The sequence below is a fragment of the Plutella xylostella genome, chromosome 17, assembly GCF_932276165.1.
Source record: "Plutella xylostella chromosome 17, ilPluXylo3.1, whole genome shotgun sequence".
Lineage (NCBI taxonomy): Eukaryota > Metazoa > Arthropoda > Insecta > Lepidoptera > Plutellidae > Plutella > Plutella xylostella.
In genome coordinates, this window is record NC_063997.1 from 10053935 (window position 1) to 10076097 (window position 22163).

General features: G+C 36.6%; 4 protein-coding genes across 7 annotated transcripts in view; 2 read left to right on the top strand and 2 right to left on the bottom strand.

Annotated features, from left to right (window-relative positions):
- Positions 1-906: 906 nt before the first annotated feature.
- On the bottom strand, positions 907-11541 carry LOC105398424. 2 transcript variants are annotated; one of them, XM_048626747.1, is made up of 5 exons: positions 11258-11541; positions 2519-2569; positions 2143-2261; positions 1717-1871; positions 907-1097 (listed from the first exon to the last, which is right to left on the bottom strand). In XM_048626747.1, the coding sequence occupies exons 3-5, from the start codon at positions 2197-2199 to the stop codon at positions 929-931; spliced, it is 381 nt and encodes a 126-aa protein (XP_048482704.1). In that variant the 5' UTR covers positions 2200-2261; positions 2519-2569; positions 11258-11541; the 3' UTR covers positions 907-928. The 2 variants fall into 2 exon arrangements, with proteins under 2 accessions (XP_048482704.1, XP_011568835.2); XM_011570533.3 differs by lacking the exon at positions 11258-11541 and having other exon boundaries at positions 2519-2982.
- LOC119690304 lies at positions 4352-10405 on the top strand. Its single transcript, XM_048626745.1, has 3 exons — positions 4352-4645; positions 5013-6270; positions 6575-10405. The coding sequence occupies exon 3, from the start codon at positions 6621-6623 to the stop codon at positions 10290-10292; it is 3672 nt and encodes a 1223-aa protein (XP_048482702.1). The 5' UTR covers positions 4352-4645; positions 5013-6270; positions 6575-6620; the 3' UTR covers positions 10293-10405.
- Positions 11542-12905: 1364 nt separating the features above from the next.
- On the top strand, positions 12906-17367 carry LOC105398423 (malignant fibrous histiocytoma-amplified sequence 1 homolog). Its single transcript, XM_011570532.3, has 3 exons — positions 12906-14218; positions 14577-14665; positions 14994-17367. The coding sequence occupies exons 1-3, from the start codon at positions 13131-13133 to the stop codon at positions 15263-15265; spliced, it is 1449 nt and encodes a 482-aa protein (XP_011568834.3). The 5' UTR covers positions 12906-13130; the 3' UTR covers positions 15266-17367.
- LOC105398422 (forkhead box protein K1) overlaps positions 16310-22163 on the bottom strand; it is a 30321-nt gene continuing 24467 nt past the window's right edge. For all 3 annotated transcript variants that reach the window (XM_048627051.1, XM_048627050.1, XM_048627049.1), the window contains one exon: positions 16310-20475. In XM_048627051.1, coding sequence (XP_048483008.1) covers positions 20443-20475 — 33 coding nt within the window. In that variant the 3' untranslated portion in view covers positions 16310-20442. The remainder of the gene's footprint in view (positions 20476-22163) is intronic.

The window sequence follows — 22163 nt, forward strand, 5'->3', positions numbered from 1 at the left end:
ACAAAACTAAATTCCAACCTCCGGTTAAAGACGTTCTGACGAAACATTAAGAAAAAGAACATAATAATTACTTATGAGTCTTTTGAAGACTGTAACTAGAGCTGAAATAATATGAAATTGGTGCCCCTCCCTCAATATTATATCAGCATATACAGGGTATTTCAAAAGTAGCATACTAAGCCGAAAGAGTGTGACTCCGAGTGTCATCCTGAACAACTTTTGTTCTCAGACTAATAGGAAATGCACACCTCGTTTTACAAATACAAACCTAGATAGGTATAAATTTAACTACTTACATAGCCTTACCATAAAGCTGTGTACACATAGGGTAAGCCTATTTACCTAGTCATTGGCTTTCGGGCAGCTAGAAAACGCACAATCTTACTTGTGTTGGGGTTCACCAGACCACAATGAGCCCGCGTGGTGGACTAGGGCTAAAACACATCCCTGGAAGGAGACCCGTGCGTCAGTAGTGGTGACGTGATGGGTTGGGACGATGATGATGAAGGCTATTTACAAGTTAGGACGCTCTAGGAAAATTCCCATGAACCACGTCAGTTAGGTGCGATGGCAGGTAAAATCTCTTTGATCATTAAATGTAATTAAGTAGGTGCGGTATGCCAAAAATTGTATCGGGGAGGAGACAGATAATCTAGGTATTTTAGAAACTCTCCATAGCAACATCTAGAGGTAGCTCACAATTTTATTTCACGTGAGTATTACATGACGGCTAATGCTATACCTATAGTTAGGTATAATTATGTAGCTACCTACTATCTACTATTTTGGAGCTATACAAGCCGAGTTTAGTTCGGATTCCATTGTCCGGTTAATTTGTATTCAAAATCTAATGTAAAACCTTTTAAATAAAAATAGGCAAATACAAATACACCAACATTTACTTATAATTATTTATTTATTAACGTCATCATCGGTAGAAGAGGTTCCCCTCCCCGCCCCACATCCGCCGCCCGCCGTAGCCGATCAGCTCCGACCGAAACTGGTTGTACTTCTTGAAGAACAGCTTCTTCAATATCCGCTTCCGGCGCTTGTCCTCCTTGGTGCACGCTTCTAGGTTGTCCATGCATACTTCCTCTCTGTTGAGTTGGGTTAAGGAGGTTAGGTCTCAGGCGATTAGCAGAGAACATCAAATGATTTACCTACCCGTATGGTATGGTAATTTATTTGATATTGATTTTATTGAGAAGCGCTGGATGCGGGTCGCCACTGATCGGAAAAGGTGGAAAACATTAGGGGATGCCTATGTTCAGAAATGGACGTCCTAAGGCTGAGATAACGATGATGATGATGATGATTTTATTGAACTGATATACTTAACTACTGAGGAACTCTCATTATGGGACCTACTGTAAAGTTCAAAGTATGATTTCGAAGCAGACAGCAATACTCCAAGCTTCTGATGTGCTAGTTTGCCGCCATTGATACCATCAGGCGCTATTCGGACGATGGTAGCAATAAAATATACTTAGCCAAAACAATACATTATTTTGAAACCTTGATTAGTATCCGTTAGCAACTGGAAGAAGGCAGAGTATTACGGCACTGCTTAGGAGAGTCCAACGAGTAACATAGTGTGGACTGATGGGAATTTTGAATACTTACCTATAAAATGCTCAACGAGTAACAGTGTGACTGGCTCGGAACAAAGGTGGAAGTCTTTGTCTTGCAGTGGACAATTACGGACGATTAGGTTACCTGTAATTCTGATCCAGCAGCAAGTTGATGGGCTCAGTCTTGGTGTACTTGTCCGGGAGGCGCGCGCCGGGCGTCAGCTTGGCCACCTCCCGCATCACACCCATGATGGTGTTCTCCAGCTGGGCCAGCTTCGGCACCATCAGGCGCTTCATCACCTGGAGGAGGAGGGTTTTAGTGAGGAACTTGTGGTAAGTTTTCATCAGGAGAAGGGCCTTATTCGGTAACTGAGTACCTAACTATGTGGAATTTATGATGCATAAAATCTAGCCTATTTTATCTACTAGCCGCCTATGTCTTAGTAAGGACTACTGACTATAGCTAAGTAGGTAGATAGTAGGTGCAGTCATTAATTTTCTGCAATCGGGAATCTCAATTCGAAAGATTTAATTTTCTACGGCATAAGATAGAATTATTTTGTTTAGGTACCTTTCCACATTTGTTTCCAGTCTTGCAAGGTCTTCGGAACCGTTTTCCGAGGTCCATCACGGGTAGGTTTTGAATCTGTGCTATCACGTTAGATAGGGTGCCAACAGCAGTGCGTTTATCTTAAAAAAATAGAACCTTCGTTAGAACCTTTGGGGAAATAGTGGGTAGGTCGTTGAACTATGGATAATATAGGTAGGTTACTTGATAAAGTCTCTAGATACATGGGGTCATAGAAAACACATAAACAATATACAAAGGCAAAACTTAATTTGCTTACCGGTAGGTATTCCTTCAGGTCATATAATTTTTTAACTTAAATACTTATCTAGATATCTAACTTACGGAACTTCTACAGATATACTGTAAGTGAACCCACCTTTAATTTTCTTCGAGTTTTTACTGTTTTTCGCCTCATCATCACTTTTGTCTGCATAAGAAACAACCATAAAAACGGCTAAAACCACTGAATACTTAAAGAAATTCATTTTATATCCTAATATTCAAAGTTACGATAGTTTTTTGGGACCTCCGCGTGCCGTGGAGTTGTGTTTTAGGCAAAGGCAGCTGTTAGTGAATAGGGCAGTGCAGAAAGTTTGATAAACTTCCGATACCGTAGCACAAGCTGAAACTTTAATCTTTCATCAACAACCAGGAAACTGTTTACAAACACTGCCTCCTTTTCTTCCGGTCTCAGATTCTTTATAACTTTATGCCAGTGAACGTTTAATGAATTTCTGTTAAGTAAATATTTATTACTTAAATAACTAGTAGTTAGAAGCTAAACCCAATGCAACCCTACCGACCCTAACCTAGCCTAGACAGACAGCACAGTAGGTACCTACCGGTGGCCTACGGCATATCGGTAGTAAGCATGTAGTAAGTAGTTATATCAATCCAGCGGCCGCTACACGGATTCGTTATCGACGTCGATGAACTCGTTTCACCTATCACAGTTGTCGCGAAACGCGATTCCAGTTAAAATAAGTTTGCAGAAACGAAACGTGAGGGATAAGTAGTTGGTAAGGTTGGTAACACTGTTTAAGAAAAAATAAATAGAGAGGAGTTATAGGAGGGAAAAATGGTGATTGTTACTGGTGAAAGAAAAGAAAAAGAAGAGGTTCTTGGAGGAGATGTGGTGAGTTACAAGCCGTATAAGGACGATAACATCGGTGAGTTCTTATCATTATGTTATTATAGAAACCTGAGAACTAGGTGGCAGAGGAATGGCTCAGAAAGGGGTGGTTTGGAGGCCATTACCGGGACACAGAGGTCCCACCAGAAAGATAAGGTTCTACATTCGAACCTCTTAAGAAATGATTTTATGTATGTAAGATTTGATATAGGTATGCGAAGCAGATAGAGCCAGACATGTTCATTGGAAGGTAAGAAAATAATTATATACCTACCTACTAAATACTTTATTTACATTTGTAGTTATGTGAACCCTACGATTATAATCGCAATGCTATTATGCATTCGCGACATGGTGGAGATGCTGGGATATTCTCATAAGCTTTTTACTTTTTTGGTAAAGCGTGAATGATTTGTAATTTTGATTCCTAAACAACTTAAGCTTAGGTATGGTATATATATACCATACCATAGACCATCGAGTACACAGTTTATTTTTACAAACTGTTCGCATGGTATCCGGTTCCGCCTGATCCATCTACGAAACAGAGAAGCGAGGAATAGAGTTGTTCCTACTATTTTTCAGTAACGATTCGATTATGATTAAGATATTGAGTTGTAAAAGGCAAATAAGTCAAAGTCAAAATGTTTTTATTCGTCGTATAAATATATATTTTTCTGATGAACGTCAATTTTACAAACTAAATAACTTAAATAAATAGAGCTGGTTTCGAAACTTTGTTTTTTGTGTTACCTACTTACTTCACCTAGAGACGACTGTTTAGTTGTCAGGCCAAACACAAAAGAGAGAAGAGAGCAGTCAGATTATAACATTCACTTGAAGAAAATGTTAAGTGCATGTTATCTGACAACTATTAGAAAGAATAAATATGTATATTTAACTTGCATGCAAGAGGTTTCTACACTCTGTTTATTTAGAGTATGAACTGAGTAGAGTAGAATCCTAAAGAATAACAGAGAAGACAGCCTTAGAATGTGGTCATGTCAGAGTAAGAATTCGGTTTTTGTAACTACCGACCGGTATTAATATTTTAGAGATATTAATCCAAGATAGAAAATTTACCAAGGACCATCACCAGAATAATGAATCTCAAAACAATAGATTTCGATTCAAATCTATTTTCGATTATGAACATTTTGTGGCACATCACTATTGAAAAAGTTTTACCATTGCCAACCTTACAAAACAAACTTTTTTCTCAAACTCAACTTGATCAATGGCGTATGAGCGTCTTCGTTTTATCGATAAAATCAATAAATTTAAACGTCAGGAAGGCCATTTCCATGTTTCAATGCGTTTAAAGTGTACTTGTGAATTACGTTATTGTTATTGGCTGTGGACATACGATCGGTGAGTGGATTTTAAGTTGTTCCTGATAATAATCGAACATGGTAGCCATTGTCCACAAAATGATTTTAGCGATTCCTATTTTGAATTTAGATGATACCTACGCAGCATGTACGCAACTCAAGAGGTCTGTGATGATGATAAAATTTGAAAGGTTTAGTGGGTTATCTCAAATTTGTACATGCCTTTTTTCCTTTAAGAATTTCATTTGGATGTTGTCGATGAACAGTAACAGTAATCACATCAATGTTGTAACTTAAAGTTATAACAACAAACTTGAGACTCAAATTGTTGGAATGAAAACATTTAAGGCTAGATAAATGTGCTATCTTTATGAGAACTTACTCGATCATTATCAATCACCTTTCAGGCTGATCCTGTTTGTATCCAGGACAGAGAAGACATCAGAAGACAGAGGCTACTGTCGTGACACTTCAGCACTGTCAAGGACAAGTTGCCGATGGTAAAAATTGGCTCAAAGATGACGGAAGCATGGAAAACTCGAATAGAGATAGTCAAAGGTAAGGTAGAGACTATTCTTACTAAAATAAAAAAAGGAGAGACTGAACCAGTGGATTATTACAACCTCAAGTTGCTCAATGAACTTTTTATGAAGGAGACCCATATTTATATGGATAAGTTGACAGTAGAAGAATCCAGAACTTACACAGAAATACAAATAGAAGCAAAGCTCCTCGATAACAAAAACAATGGTGACCCACCAGTACAACACGTTGATCAATTGACATCCAAACTACCAAAATTAGAGTTACCACGTTTCAATGGAGACACTCTGAAGTGGAATGAATTCTGGGACCGTTTTAAATCCAGCGTAGATACCCAAAAACTTACCAAAGCTGACAAGTTCAGTTATTTGATGGCATCCCTGGACCAAGAGGCATTAGCGGCCATTGAAGGCTTAGACATAACTCATGAAAACTATGAGATTGCAGTCGATATATTAAAAGATCGTTTTGGTAAGCCTGGGATGGTCATTGATGCTCATTATGAAGCGCTTCTTAACCTCAAAAGTGCTCATTCACCAAATGAATGCATGAATGTATTTAATGAAATAGAGAAACACCTCAGGATTTTAAAAGCTTTGGGAGAAGATACTAACCACAATAATTTAAGAAGAATTATATTAAACAAGTACCCTGAAGATATTATCTATGAATTGAAAATGAAAGTAAAAGTAGAAGAACAAAGTGTTGATACTATAAGAAAATTATTGGAACAACAGATTACTGCTCGTGTCACTACAACAAAACCTTTGCTGAGTACACTATCGTTTACAAACACTACTGAGAAGAGACAATATCCAGTGAAGAGGAAATTCCCTACACCCAAAGTCACACCTGCAAAGAGAAAGAAGAGAAGCTTACCTTGTATCTTCTGTGATGGAGAACATTTTAATGACAACTGTAAGCAAGTGGTGTCAGTAGAAGACAGGAAAAAGAAGATAATTGGACGTTGTTTTGTTTGCTTTAAAAAGGATCACACAGCAAGAGATTGCAAAGAAAGAAGAAGATGCTTCTACTGTGGTGAAATCGGAAAACATAATAGAGCACTGTGCAATATGGCACAGAAAAGTACAACACTACAGACTCGCAGCGAGAAGAATAAAGGTACTGTACTACAGACTGCTATAGCTCAAGTAAGAAGTAAAGATGGTACTTTACATAAATGTAGAATTTTACTAGATTCCGGTAGCCAAAGGTCGTACATCACTAAAAACCTAACTAAGACTATAGTGCCAGAAATCATTGAAACAGATCACTTAATGATTTACACCTTTGGTCTGGAGCAACCTAAGAAGCTAGAGAGTCCTAGAGTTAAGATAGAATTAGTTTGTGACTCCGGCCACTCAAGATATGTAATAGTTAATGTTGTAAACTTTATAACTCAACAGATATCATGTTTTGATTTCAGACAGTACCAATTTGGTCAAGAAATAATTCCTTCAGATGATGGATCCATGGGCGGTGAGATAAATCTTCTCATTGGCAACGACTATTACTTCACATTCATCAAAAATGGAAAACTTAGCATTGAAGAAAACCTTTATTTAATTGAAACAGATTTCGGTTGGGTCTTCAGTGGCAGATCTCCCTTTCATCAAGAACATGTTCTTAGTGTAGCAACTTACATGCAAACTAACCTGCCAGATAACTTAGGTTTTGTTCAGCCGGACTTACCTATCAAGGAAGGAGAGATTAAACAACTTTGGGAGTTGGAATCCATCGGTATTAGGGATTCTCCAAAGACTACAAATGAAGAAGAAGCTTTAAGAAATTTCAACAGTACAGTTACGTTTGAAGAGAACAGATATCATGTCAAATGGCCGTGGGTCCAGTATCCACCAAACCTACCATCAAACTATGGTCTAGCTGTAGGAAGACTGACCAGCCTATTAAGAAGATTGGATAAGAATACTTTAGCCATTTATGATGACACCATTCAAGAACAGGAGTCATCTGGAGTGATAGAAAAGGTGAAGAATGCTTTTGAAAATGTGCAACATCCAATACATTACTTATCACATCACTGCGTGGTCAAGAAAGATAGCTCTACTCAACTGAGAATTGTCTATGATGCATCAGCTAAGTCTAAAGGTACACAATCTAGCCTGAATGAATGTATGTACAAAGGACCATTGATGCTTGAAGACTTAACTGGACTTATCTTGAGGTTTCGTCAACATGAAATAGGAATCCTAGCAGACATTGAGAAGGCCTTCCTACAACTAGGACTTCAGAACGAAGATCGTGACGTCACTAGATTCCTGTGGGTAAAAGATACTACAAAAGAAGTAACAGAAGACAACTTACAATGCTACCGATTTTGTCGAGTTCCCTTTGGAATAGTATCCAGTCCATTCCTACTAAATGCAACAATAAAGAGTCATTTTCTGAAATGTGGAGATGAAACACTTAAGAACGTAGCAGAAAAGATATATGTTGATAATCTTGTACTAGGAGCGAAACATCAAGATGAAGCTACAGGATTGTATCAAAAAATACATGCTTCCCTTCAAACAATCTCGATGAACGTGAGACAATGGAACTCAAATAACAAAGAATTTCTAAAAGAAATACCTGAACATCTACTTGAAGGCAAAGAAGTCACAAAGGTGTTAGGACTTGTGTGGGACACACTAGAAGATACATTAAAGCTTAAAACACAGATAAGTAACTGTGATAGAGATATGACTAAAAGGTATGTTCTTCAAGAAATAGCCTCAATCTACGATCCTTGTGGATTTAGCAGTCCTCTTCTTTTACCAGCTAAGGAATATCTACAGAGACTTTGGAAATTAAAACTTAAATGGGACACCAAACTGCCAGAAGACTTAAGAGACGAGTGGAATAGGATTGCAAGCAGTCTACACCAAACTCAAGATATTGAGATTCCAAGATACATAGGCGCTACACAAGATAACGCAGTACATGAGTTACACTGTTTTACGGATGCATCCAAGGATGCCTACGCGGCAGCTGTCTACATCAAAACAGAATCACAGGATAAAGTGATAGTAAGACTGCTTATGTCCAAGTCAAAACTGACTCCACTCAAAGACCAAGATAATCTACAAATTCCGAGGTTGGAACTATTGGGTACTCTTATTGGCAGCAGACTTTTAAGATATGTGAGACAACACTCTGAAGTACCGATATCTAAACAATACCTTTGGACTGATAGTCAAGTTGTTATAAGCTGGTTACGCTCAGAAAAGCTATTACCTCCTTTTATCTCAAGAAGAGTTACTGAAATAAATAAACAAGACACGCAAGTTTTGTATGTGAAATCAGCGGATAATCCAGCAGATATTGCAACCAGAGTTGCAGACTTTACACCTGCAAAAAGAGAACTATGGTTTGAAGGACCCCAATTTTTGAAGAATGAAAGAGAATACAAGAATAACTGGGCAATGACACAAAACCTGTGTGCTTTGGAGGGTCTGACCCAGTCAGAAGGATATCCTGAAAATGAGTCTACTGAAAATGAAGATGGACCTACGTTAAATGAAGCAAATGTAAACCCAGAATCATTGCAATTGCAACAAAGTGAAGAAACGATTACCAATATTACTGCTAAAATCAAGAGAGAACAGAAATTACACTACCCACAGGAATGTGCAGGAAAAAGTACTGATTTAAGTCGTAGCCTTGGTGTATTCAAAGATGAAAATGGCTTACTCCGATGCAGAGGAAGGATAGTCTTAACTGACCTGCCTTATGACCGCAAATATCCCATCCTCCTACCGAAAGATTCCAGTCTGACAGAAGAAATCATATCCAATATTCATAAGGACAACTATCACGTTGGAGTAACACATACTCTTTCTTTAATTCGGGAAAAGTATTGGATCCCACAAGGGAGATGTAAAGTGCAAAAAGCACTGAAGAGATGTTTACAGTGCAGGAAATATGGTGGAGGTCCTTACAGACTACCTCAGATGCCTGACTTACCAGAAGAAAGAGTAAACTTCACTTCAGCGTTTTCGTTCATCGGCCTGGACTATCTTGGACCTCTTCTAGTTACCACGGATAAAGGACAAACAGAAAAGAGATGGATATGCCTATACACCTGTTTAGCTGTGAGAGCAATTCATCTTGAAATAGTGAAGGATCTTACAGCGGAACAGTGTACCTTGGCACTCAGAAGGTTCATAGCAGAACGAGGATTGCCACGTCTCATAATATCTGACAATGCAGCTCAGTTCAAGCTTACAGCAGAAGTCATGACCGGACCATACTGTATTGACAACAACTTACAGTGGAAGTTCATCCCAGAGTTAGCACCTTGGCATGGTGGCTTCTATGAACGCTTAGTTGGCTTGGTTAAACATTGTATGAAGAGATCGTTAGATACCCGTTTGCTGAGAGACAACGAACTGTCAACTATTGTGAAAGAAATTGAGTTGGTACTTAACACAAGACCGTTGACCTATGTTGGGGCTGAACATGAACATATATTGAAACCCCTGGACTTCCTTCGAATGAATGACTGTTTGATGCAAACTTCTGAAGTACCATATGAATACAGAGAAGATACTATTACAAAGGAACTACTAATAAAGGGATGGAAGAGAAGCCACAAACTTGTAGATGAATTCAGAAAAATGTTCATCAACCAATATCTTAATGCTTTGAAGGAAAGAACACAAATACGACATAAACAGCCCAGAGTGGTCAGCCAGTCCAAACCTAAGGTTGGGGATGTCGTACAGATCAAAGGTGATAACAATAACCGTTCTACTTGGAAGATAGGTAAAATAATATTGCTTCATAGAGGAATAGACAATGAAGTGAGAGTAGCAACAGTTAAGGTTGGTGACAAGGAATATATAAGATCCATTGCCCATCTTTTCCCATTGGAGATAGAAGAACATGAACACATAGAAAAGGAACATGTATCTACTAGGACAGAATCAGACTGTAGGGAAGAAACAGAAACATTGAAAACTACTCAAGAAACAGAGATGGAAGGGAGAAGCGTTGACATGCTCACCGAAATAGAAACAGTAGAGCCTACTACTGATCAGAGAAGTAATAGTCGTGCCGCCGCAAGACGAGCTAAAGAAAAGATTGCTCAATGGACCAAGGAATTAGTAAATTTAATATGTGTGAATTTTATTCAACTATAGTTATTTAAAGGTATCGATGTATCGTATACTTTAAGTATAATTAGAAGTATATAATATGTAATTGAATAGTATACTTTCTTATTCTTGATCAATAAATGTCACGTATGATTCTATGTTTTTGTTGTTATTGAATTACATTTCTTGGCCTTTCATTAACTTTAGGTAGGTAATAAATTAATAATAATTTAGTCAAAGATAAATAATTTATTTCAATAACTTACTAATAATAATATTAACTATTTTAATATAATCAAACCTTTTTTAAACAATAACAATACATAATAGTTTCTTCCCTGTTCCTTTGGGAGTGTCGCGAAACGCGATTCCAGTTAAAATAAGTTTGCAGAAACGAAACGTGAGGGATAAGTAGTTGGTAAGGTTGGTAACACTGTTTAAGAAAAAATAAATAGAGAGGAGTTATAGGAGGGAAAAATGGTGATTGTTACTGGTGAAAGAAAAGAAAAAGAAGAGGTTCTTGGAGGAGATGTGGTGAGTTACAAGCCGTATAAGGACGATAACATCGGTGAGTTCTTATCATTATGTTATTATAGAAACCTGAGAACTAGGTGGCAGAGGAATGGCTCAGAAAGGGGTGGTTTGGAGGCCATTACCGGGACACAGAGGTCCCACCAGAAAGATAAGGTTCTACATTCGAACCTCTTAAGAAATGATTTTATGTATGTAAGATTTGATATAGGTATGCGAAGCAGATAGAGCCAGACATGTTCATTGGAAGGTAAGAAAATAATTATATACCTACCTACTAAATACTTTATTTACATTTGTAGTTATGTGAACCCTACGATTATAATCGCAATGCTATTATGCATTCGCGACAACAGTGCCGTGTCCTAGAGGTTCACCAAGGGTGAGAAATTGTTACTGTTTCGCAACAGGGTTTGTAAAAGCTGGATCTGCAGCGAAGTATTTTCGTGTTTGAAAACAGGATAACGTTGTTAACTAACCGAATATGGGTGTGGCTTTACAGTTTTGTTAGCAAAACATATTATAAGTCAATGCAATAACATCATGTTTTCCGAGACGAATGGATTACATCCCCCGCATTCGCCGGCGAGTCGAGTAGGAGAAGTGGGTGACGCATTTTGTGATGATTTTGTGTTCGCGCTCCGCCATCGAAGATTGTGTTTTGAATTTCGTAATGGACAGGCAGTTTTGCTAACATGTTTGTTGAATTTGTTTTCATAGCATGTTTTAACAGAAATAGGGGCTGCGGACCCGGCCTATGGATGGACCCCGACACGGCTTAAGTGCTTAAGTTATTTAAAAGCAATGATTTCAAAAGGAAGGATACGCCCTAGAACATTTTACTCAAACCTTCTTCATACAAGAAAAATAACTGCCATCTGTCATAATTTGTTGGAACTATGTCAGAGCCGAGCTACTTATCCTGACGACGCAACCTTGTACGTGCGTTCAAATTTGACCGTCACCGGACAGTAGGTACATAATAATATGAGTGAGTTGCAGCGTTGCCAGATCGTCCTAAAAGGGACGATTTTCGTCCTATTTGACGCTGAACCGTCCCCTCGACGTCCCTTTGCATCCACCGTCCCTTTTAAGACGCAATAAGTTCGGAGTCTTTTAGTGAACGCGCTCATTTACTTTATTTCGCCCATTACGATGATCCGTAGATAAAAATTCACGAAAAAAAAAACAGACACAATTAATAAATAAAATAATTATACAAATTACTGTCAAAAGTGTCAAAATAGGTTAAGATTATCTAGAACGGAAAGCAAATAAAACGTGTTTTGTTTACTCTGTAGGTGTTCCGTTTATAGTTGTCGAAAATCATAAGATTTCACAAAATTATTTCTCGAAATCTAAATGTTTCCGCAGTGCTTATAGTACTTATACATATCTATCACAAAAAAAAATCAACAGCTCATAACTCTTTATAGGCCCTATAAGATAAAACAGCCTTATTAATTTGATAGATCGTAACAATTTTTTTTAAACCGTCCCTTTTTATAAGAAACCGTCCGTTTTTAGGTAAAATACGGTCCGAAATGGTTCAATGGGACTGGCAACACTGGTGAGTTGCATGCGGACGTCCGTACAAGGTTACATCGTGCGGCCATTGTAGACTTTGGTAGTAAAATTATTATTATTATTATTATTATTATTATTATTATTATTATTATGGTAGTAAAATAATTATCGCTTTAAAATGTGTTTATTTATTAATTAAGGATGATACGATATTCCATATTCCTTTTTGACATTTGTATCATAGTTTTTTAGTCTTTCACAACAAAAATAGGTATATTTATCACAAGAAACAAAGACTCATCTCTCCGTCACAGACAACTGTCGACTGAGGACCGTTGGCCCTAAAATGTCTATTTTAGGGCCAACGTGCGGGTGCCATTTTCTTGAGTGGTTTGGCCTGTCCTTACGCAGCTCATTACGCAGTAATATATATGTCAATGTTTAAAAGCTTTAGCTTTTTGTTTTTGATAGGTATCTGACAAACAATTTTTTGATCTGTGTTCTTGTTTTGACATTTGACAGGTGACACACACACACCTTGTTGTTGTTTTGATGATGTAAACAAGGCTAAATAAAATACCGTGCAATCTCCAACACATGTTATTGGCGGAATTTACAGTGCTAGTCACACAACTCACACACAGTCAGAGAGCCACAATGGCCACAAAAACAAAAATGAGGTTAAAATTTGTTGTTGATGCAATCTATTTTCAGTTTTTCGAGTAGATTTCTTGTGTTTCATGCTTTCTTATATTGCAGAGAAGTATTAATACATAACACAATATTTGTTTCTTATTTAGTTAATTAATAATAATTCCATCAAGAATGGAAGTTTCTACTGAAAAGTCTCCTGTGAAACGAAATGGTTACGTTAAAAACAATGTACCCAAAGAAATCAAGACAGTATGTTTGAATTGGGCCGATAACATTACTGCTATTGATATTAGTAACCAAAACATAACTTATTTCGACGACAACATGAGTTTACCACCGAAATTGGAAACTCTTAACTTGAGCCGCAACAACATGCAAACTATACCCGATATTCTTCTGGATCATAGACATCTGAAGGAATTAGATATTTCTTTCAATAACATAGAATTTTTTGATGATACACCGGAGTTCTGCAATACTATTGAGCGCCTAAATTTAGCCAATAACAGCCTCCGAGGCCCTCCGTGCTGGGTGTGGAGCGAGGCCCCGGCCAACCTCCACTACTTAAACCTAAGCAATAATTTCCGAATCACCGAATCCTTCAAAAATGGGTATTATGAAGAGTTGCTGACATACGCCACGCAAGTCCGGCACATCGCCATAAGTAATTGTAAATTAGGACTCTTCGTCAATCTCCTTTCAACCTTTCCAAAGGCTGAGTTTATAGAAGCTGGAACTACAAAATCCAGTTTTGCTTCCAACTTTATAGAAAATGTTCCTGGAAAAGGACTTGAAAAGTGCTGTGATATAGAAAGACTGTGCTTAAGTAATACAAAATTATACAATGTTATGCCTAATATAGATATTTACAAGAAGCTTCGAGAGATAGATTTAAGTATGAACAATATTAGAGATTTGCCAAGAGAATTCTGCAACTTGGAGAAACTGGAAATATGTGTGCTGTCTGATAATAACTTGCTGTACCTTCCAGAATCCTTTGACAAACTAGTTGAGTTAAAGTTTCTATACTTAGCTCATAATGAACTCTGTATGTTACCGGATGAATTGAAGAGCTTACCGAAGCTGCAGCTGCTAGATCTTTACAATAACAATCTGTACGAGATTCACAATGAACTTTGGGAGATACCAGCATTAGATGTGGCTCAAAATTACTTTGATGAACCAGAAGATAAAAAATATTTAGATAGCAAAATTGAATTGAGATCACATAGAGAATTTTCGGATCGGACTGATGGAAGGTACTTGAATTTTATATCTAGATTATTATTAAGTATCTAATATTATTATTTTTTAAATGAGGGTCAACTTTGTAGGCCATCTATCATCACCAGCCAATAATCATCCAATACTGGATCTGAATAATCGGATATCTTGGTCATAGGCCTCTCCTGTCCGTCCAGTAGGTACTGGCTGCCTGCCTCAGGTTCTAGGTCTGTTGAGGCAATTTTTATATTGCATCTATGTGTATCTATTGTTGCGAGCTGATTTAGCATGTGTGAAATACCTATGGGCTGACTCTATTAAGCCACCCAAGTCATCTATGTGTAGTGTACTTACGTAATTATTGTATTTACAGAGTTTTGTTTGTTTTTTCAGAAAACATGAAATAATAAGAAGTGAAAGTGAACATTCCCCAGACACTTCAGACGACGACCTGCTGGACACAGTCCACAGTGATGATGAAGGTAATTTATTTTTCTATGCTCTTATCCCGCCTCGTTACGAGGCGATGACCTTGTATGTTTTGATGACGTCAATCTCCATAAAAATAGGTAATCGTAGGTGGTACAGTCTCACAGCCAATATGGGTGGCACTCATCATGAGCCAGCGAACTTACTAGAAGTGACTTTACCAAATGGCACCATAACCCGTGTACTCAGCCTTCTTCCAACCTATGTATGGTACCTGTCAATCGACCACTGCAGGAAGTGGGTCTCTCCCAAGGAGCGCCACCGGCGACCTCATCCAGTATAAATATATTTTACTTATAAAGTATTTTATTTCATAAACAGACACAAAATCCAAGCTGGCGCCATCGACATCAGACGAAGAAGACTGGGACTCGGCCGAATACTGGGAGCCCCACCCCATCAGGCGGTCAGGGCCGGCGCCCTCCCCCTGGCTCCACTTCATACACCAGAAGATGGCTGAAGGGAACTTCTGTCCCATGGACCTCCACACGGTGCCCGTGATAGAGCAAGTGAGATACGAACAAATGTGCAATCCGAAGGTGAAGTACTTCGTGGAAGGACAGTTCGATGATATAACTGATGATGATAGCTGATGTTTGTGTTGGTTTAGTTTAAGCGTAATTCAATTTGTTATGTTTTAGGTAAGTATTATTTTTTGTTATATGCTTGAGTATTAGTCTCATATTCATAATGTTTTGAGAATTTAAGTCTGCACCTCCAGTAGGCAAACTGTTTGCCACCGACTGAGTCACAGAGTAGGTAATATAGTTAAGTTACCGGCGCGGCGTATCGGTTTAGTATGCGGTGTTTACATTTTGCTATTTTCACGCTAACACCACGCAGTTAGCTTCGTTACGCGCGCCTTGTAACAGGCGGATAAGTTTGTAGGCAAACTTATCCGCCTGTTACAAGGGAGTGCAGCCTAAGCATAATTCACTTTATCTGTTACGGTATTGTTTATTTTTCTATTGTGTCCACTACCCGCATGTAATGTATGTTTAGTTTTATCCGATGTGAGATGGGACAATCTGAAATCCAGCGCTGTAACGTTGGCCACAACTTACAGCAGATGCTGAGATTGTTCCATTTTGCCATTTTTTCATTCAATTGTATATTTTTAAATTTTATTGCATGTTTTTTTGTAGTAATTTTCTTATTGTAATGATATGATTAGGTGTATATTTTTGTAATCATTTTTTATTGTATATCCGATGGAGTTGTCACACGAATACTATAAGTATAAGATATCGACTTTCATTCGAGAGGCTGTAGGTTCGAATCGCGCCATGTAGCAATGAATTCTTTAGAAATAAGGAATACCAGTACAATTAATACCACGTGCTCTTATGCTGAAGTAAAACATAGTGAGAAAACCTCTGCACATCTAGATGTGTGAACCCTCCAACCCAAAGTGGACCAGAAGCATGGTGGGAAATGGCCCAAGCCTAGGGAAGCAGTTAAGACCTTAAGGTGCTATAGCTATTACAATACAAAGGTTCCATTCGAGAGATCCATGTGCAGGTACTTACACCCCCATAAAGATAAAAATGGATTAAGCAAGTCATTTTTATACCTAGTAAGACGAACCTACCTACATAAAACAATTTTAAGGCTAGTTATGTTAATAAAAACCCAAGTTTCAGGATAAAATACGTTTATTTCTTAGAATTTGTCAAATATTATCAGACATCGGTTTTGTTACAACCATACATGCATACAGGACATTCCCGAGGGATCGCCATTTTAATTTCCACAACAAATTCAATAAAATAAGTGGCTATACTACATACAACACTCACCAATATAGTCCAGTTTTGCATGTATGTACTTTAAATACATTTTCTTCCACACTCCTCAACGCCACCGATTATAGAGAACGGGATTTTGAGGAGGAGACGTGGGGAAACATACGTAACTGTCATACTTAGTATGCTTTTACTGAACAGTAAATTCGGCATAACTTTAATCAAGACATTTTTAATGCCTTACAGTTAAACAGTTTTAAAAAGTCACAAAGATCTATGTTTTTACACACTTCATACATTTTTATAGAGGCATTGGCCAAGGAAACGAAACTTTCGCAAACAAAATTAAACAAAAACAAACAATGTGCCTTCTTTGAGATAAAACAAGATTCGGTTTCTTTGCCAGGCCTTTCTTTGTCTGACATGATAACGACTGTGTTAGAAAACTATGGGCATGTTATACGAAAATAAACGATGTAAGCCATTTAATATAAATAGCAAACGAAACTAAAATTGTTCATGAGTGCTTGAACTTAACTTTGGCCAAAATGTATAACTTTCTAGATATTGTATAAACATTACTGTGAACACTTGACAACGTATGAGCCACAGCAAAGTCATACCTAGAGTTCATTAGCAATTAGAACATAGTTGACGGTCGATCGAATTCATACAAAAACACCAAATGTATATGAACTGTCCACTATACTCTAATCGCTAATGAACTATATCTTTAGAACTGTGAAGCTTAGTTTATAAGAACAATTCCGTCCCACTCAGCTATGGAGTAAAGTCTTAGTAAAGTGAAAAGATATCCAAGAGTCGCCAACTGTCGAGACAAATCTCCTAATACATGTGCTCAAAGACATAGCAAATACTATATTTTAGCCTCTCGCTAACAAATACACAAATATCATTAAATGCTAAATAAAGAAACTAACTACAAGTGCTTTTATTGTTTCAAATACACCACCAATTTTATATTATAGGGGTTAAAATATCCGTCTTTACATATTTTATAATATATAACATATTATAATAATTATAAGCGCGTTCTTACTTTACAAAATATTCAATATTTTATACACCTAAACTGAAGTACCTATTAGAAAATCATTTCCGCAATCTACTCTATTCCTAAATCACAAAGTTTTAATAAAATTAACTCTCTTTTTAGTGTCGAACTAGTTTGATCGATTATTAATTATATAAATAATATTTTAGAATGCAACTTACGCTAAAGAAAGCTTTAATTCATAGAACAATAGAAGATCTTGTTTTTTGTACAATTAAATTTAATATAGTATTTTGATGAGGAAATATAATGCGATAATTTCATGTAAAGTATTTTTATTCTAGTTGTACCGCCACCGTGGAAAGGGTAATCATTTTGAGTTGAAATATGCTCATGTTACATTTTTGTAAGACTTTATTTAGTTATAGAGCAAACATAAAATAATCTTGTCAAATTACATATTTGAGTTTGTACATGAGAGAAGTAATGCTAGGAGCACTCAGCACATGTGTCACATGAAGTCACATTGGAAGCCTCGACTGCACTGTCCTAATGTATGTAGAGTGACATTGTTACCTGGGAGGGGTAAGTTTTCCCACCAGAGTGAACATTATTTTGACCCAGAGTGTATATTATTTACGGTTCCCAATGCACCTGAAAACTTTCATTTGGCAAAGATGTAGGTATAGTGCCAAATGCTAAACGATTCGCTGCTTCCTTCAACATTTTGGTGGTGTGTGATTATGCAGTTTTATATTTAGTCATGTCATGTGCATACCAATAGTAATTTATACAAGATTTTTTATTGCATAATATAGTTGTTACATAAAGTCCATGGTACATAGCCCACACCATCACATACAGGGTGTTGAGTTAACAGCAAGTAACGAGATGTAATACCACTTTGTACAACCAACACCCTATAGTAGGCGGTTCTCAAATATTGTAATTATACGAATTTGAACAGAGGCTGCGTTCTAGAATGAATACGGATGGAGTTTATTTATGTTCACTAACGTGTAATACCTATATTCCAAACAGGACACGGAAGGAAAGAATAATATTATATTCGTCTATTAATTTGGAGATATATATTATTTACATAATAACTATTACTTATTACACGTGTGCTTCTATTCTAAATGTACTGGTTATTGGTGTTCTTGATGCTAGGATTCAGAATAACACATTCAGTATTGAGCATTTTTACACTAATTTAGCAATATCTAACTTATACAAACCGGTTATGTGGCAAAAAAAGGAACTTTATTTGAATATATTATGACTACTTTCCACCGAGATGATGTCCTTTGATTATTATAAAATCAATAGTGTTTTAAACGGGTACTCTTTAACTATTCTAGATTAATGTATAAATCCGTCATTTTAGATGTAGGTATTGCCTAAAACTTGAGTAACCATGAAGACGAATTGTGAACTTCCTCCTTTTTTCGAATTCGGTTAAAAATTCAAAGAGAACATCTAAACTATAACAGACATTTCGTAATACATAATATCCTCCGAGTACTACTATTGTAAATTGTCAAACTCATAAAACGTTTGAATTAATACACTGTAATTCAACAATGTTGCCGTTATTTTCACTTAGGACTGTGGCTTTCAATGTACGGGTCGTACTTTTGCATTTATTTTTATATGATAATAGGTATATAACTGTAAATTACGGTATGTAAGTACGATAAGGGACATTCCAAAAATACCTATAATTTATTGCACCGAAAGAAATGGTACACATCAACAATTTTTCGCAATCGCAAATGGGATTATCTAAGTTTCAACGTAAACATTGTATATTTGTCTAAAACCCCTACAAGTTTTAACAAATAATGAATACCCCAAATACATAGAAAAGTCACAGTAAATTTAGATATTGAACTATTTTGTCCTCAGTCAGTGACTCATTGTAATCAAATGACATAAAAGTTCAATATTAAAACATCCTAGCATTTCAATGAAATTGGGAATACATTTATGTTAAGTTGTACTGAGATATGAAATTCGTTAGAATAGTACAGTCAAAATTTCGCTTTATTTCATCTTCTATTAGGTACGGAATTAATTAGAATATCTAAATCTATAATGTAAATAGTTTATGAATAAATTTAAATTGTATAGAGTTTTATGTTAGCTTAAACAGGCCCAAATCTTTGTCCAATGTACATGTAGTAAGGTTCAGCCGGCCCCTTATTGAAGTTCTATTGGCCAGTTTTAGACAAGAATTGAATCTAAAGTCGCCGCCATCCTAACGTTATTTACAAGAGGGATAATCGCCAGTTAGTGATAGTTTTATGATTGTTAAGAAAATTGCAACAGGGCAAATAGAAGAAAATGTTATCCAGCTTCCATTTTTCCTCGAAATATTGAAGTTCATTTTTTTGTTTATAATTTTAAATAGTTCGCGTTTTTGCATACTGGCCACATAAAGAAAAAAGAAGGATGATACTTGAATAAAATTTATTCGTAGTACCCAGTTACATCAGTTGAACAGTTTGTAAGATTACACGAAATCATTAAAAGATCGTTCCGTAAGCAGATTCCTCATCAAATAAACATTAAAAGCAACAATGTCCTCTACAATTATTACTTTTAAATAATTATATAACGATTAATAGCCTGTAAAAATAAAACATTGCACTTTCCATTCTATCCAATCAGGCATATTTCATACACTCTTAAATCAATAAATCTATTTGCTTAGTCACTGAGTCATTGAAAATTAAAAAAAAAACAAATACACTGTCAATGTGACATTCCGACGAAGAAAGAAACATTTCACTCGCAGCTACTGTCTAGAAACGAAAAAGTTGAATAGTTAAAACAACTACCGTACCTCTTAACTAAGGATGTCCACTCAAAACAACACTTTACTCTTAGCACACTATGGTACAGATTGTTCAGCAGTCACTGAGAAGGTTTGTATTCGATGGTGGGTGGCTGCGGGGCGCGGCGGGGGCGCGCGGGGGGCGCGGGGGGCGCCGCCGCGGGGGCGTCAATATGCGCGCCGGTCGTCCATGTCCGACGACTGGAAACAAACAATCATGTTAATAATCGAAATTATCAGAAAAATCAAATTAAAATTTGAATACCTACTTTGAACCGCTAAGAAAAAATCCTTACAGTACTTAAATACACACTCTATACATACAATGACACTGTTTCTGTCAGGGGTTAACAGTATTACAGTGCATAGTCAACAATCGAGAAGGGATAAAGCTGGGCATCGCCCCAACCCATCATATGATGTACTCTATGCTAGTTTATTTCAGCCACAGGGGTATAATCGTGACAGTTCTGACATTGCGAAAAAGAGACGCTTAGCTACATTAAGCGTAAGAAAGAAACGTTAAGCTGTAAATATTTTTTGTCCTTTTTGCTGTGGCGCCTGTTTACGTCAGTTCTCTGTGCCAAACAATGAAACAAATGAAAAATCTGTGCCAAACAAAGGCTGACAGTTACAACAAAATTTTCTAAATGCTATTTATTTTTTATTTGCTAGTGATTTGTGGGTGTTTATTAAGTTTATTAGACTATTATCATCACTTAACGAGTGTGTGACATGGGTGGGTGGATTTTGTTCGGTTGTATAGAGCATATTGAACGAAAACACGATGGAATGATGGATGAGATATATTTTCACATGTAAGTAGATACTATCAAGTTTAACAAGCTTACATTCATCATAGTACTATCTATTGGCTCGATTTTAATATAAAACGATACTAATTTTAATACTGTAAGGTCTTTTAGTATCAGTTTTAAGTAAAAATTACGAGGTACCATATCATAACAAATCACATGGTGTTGCAAGTTATTGAAAATTTCTTTTACCCACAAATATTATAGTATGCAAAGAAAATACTAGAAATTGTAACGGACTCGGGATGGGTTTACAAATGGGGCGCACGAATTCGGTTTTTGTGAAGATTGTATTTTGTAGAAGTCATTCTCCTCTTTCAAATGAGGTGCCTCTCATTGTGAGGAAACGTTCGTTTCTTTTTTTTTTCTTCCATGTGTGATTTCTTCTGTATAATATAAAGTTTATTGTATTGATACGAAATACGTGTTTCCTTTAAAAAAAAACCCCATCACATATTTGGCCCACGATTATAATGCTCATGCTCATCCATTTATTTCTTTCATAGGTTTCCGACAGAAAAAAAATATCAAGAAAATTGATAGACATTACCGGTCGCACAAATTGGGAACCAAGGAAACATACAAAAATTGTGTTCGGCACATTTTGAAGAGGATTGTTTCGATTGGACGAAGACAATGAATTATACAATCCACTCAGTTTGTGTATATTAAATAATTATATTGAAATCAAATAAGTATGAGTAAAGTTTTTTTTCTTATATCGTCGGTTGACAGGAAAAACTCACTAAGGCTGATTTTTCAATATTCAGATAAATGTTATCTGGGTAATACAAACATTGAGAAACATTGAGACGCAACAGCATCAAAATTATTTCCCAGCAAAACTTTTGTCTGGCTATTGAAAAATTAGCCTTTAGTGACTTTTTCCTATCAACCGACGATATACTCAAGTTTTGTTTTTGTTATTATGATAAGTTAAATTTCCCCATATTTAGGTTTTATTTTTTTGTTGGCAACATCTATGCTTTGAGTGAGAAAGAGAATAGTGCACACGGCCATTGCGAATCTATTTGTAGTTGATCTGAGATTTCAGCAGACATAATAAGTTAACAG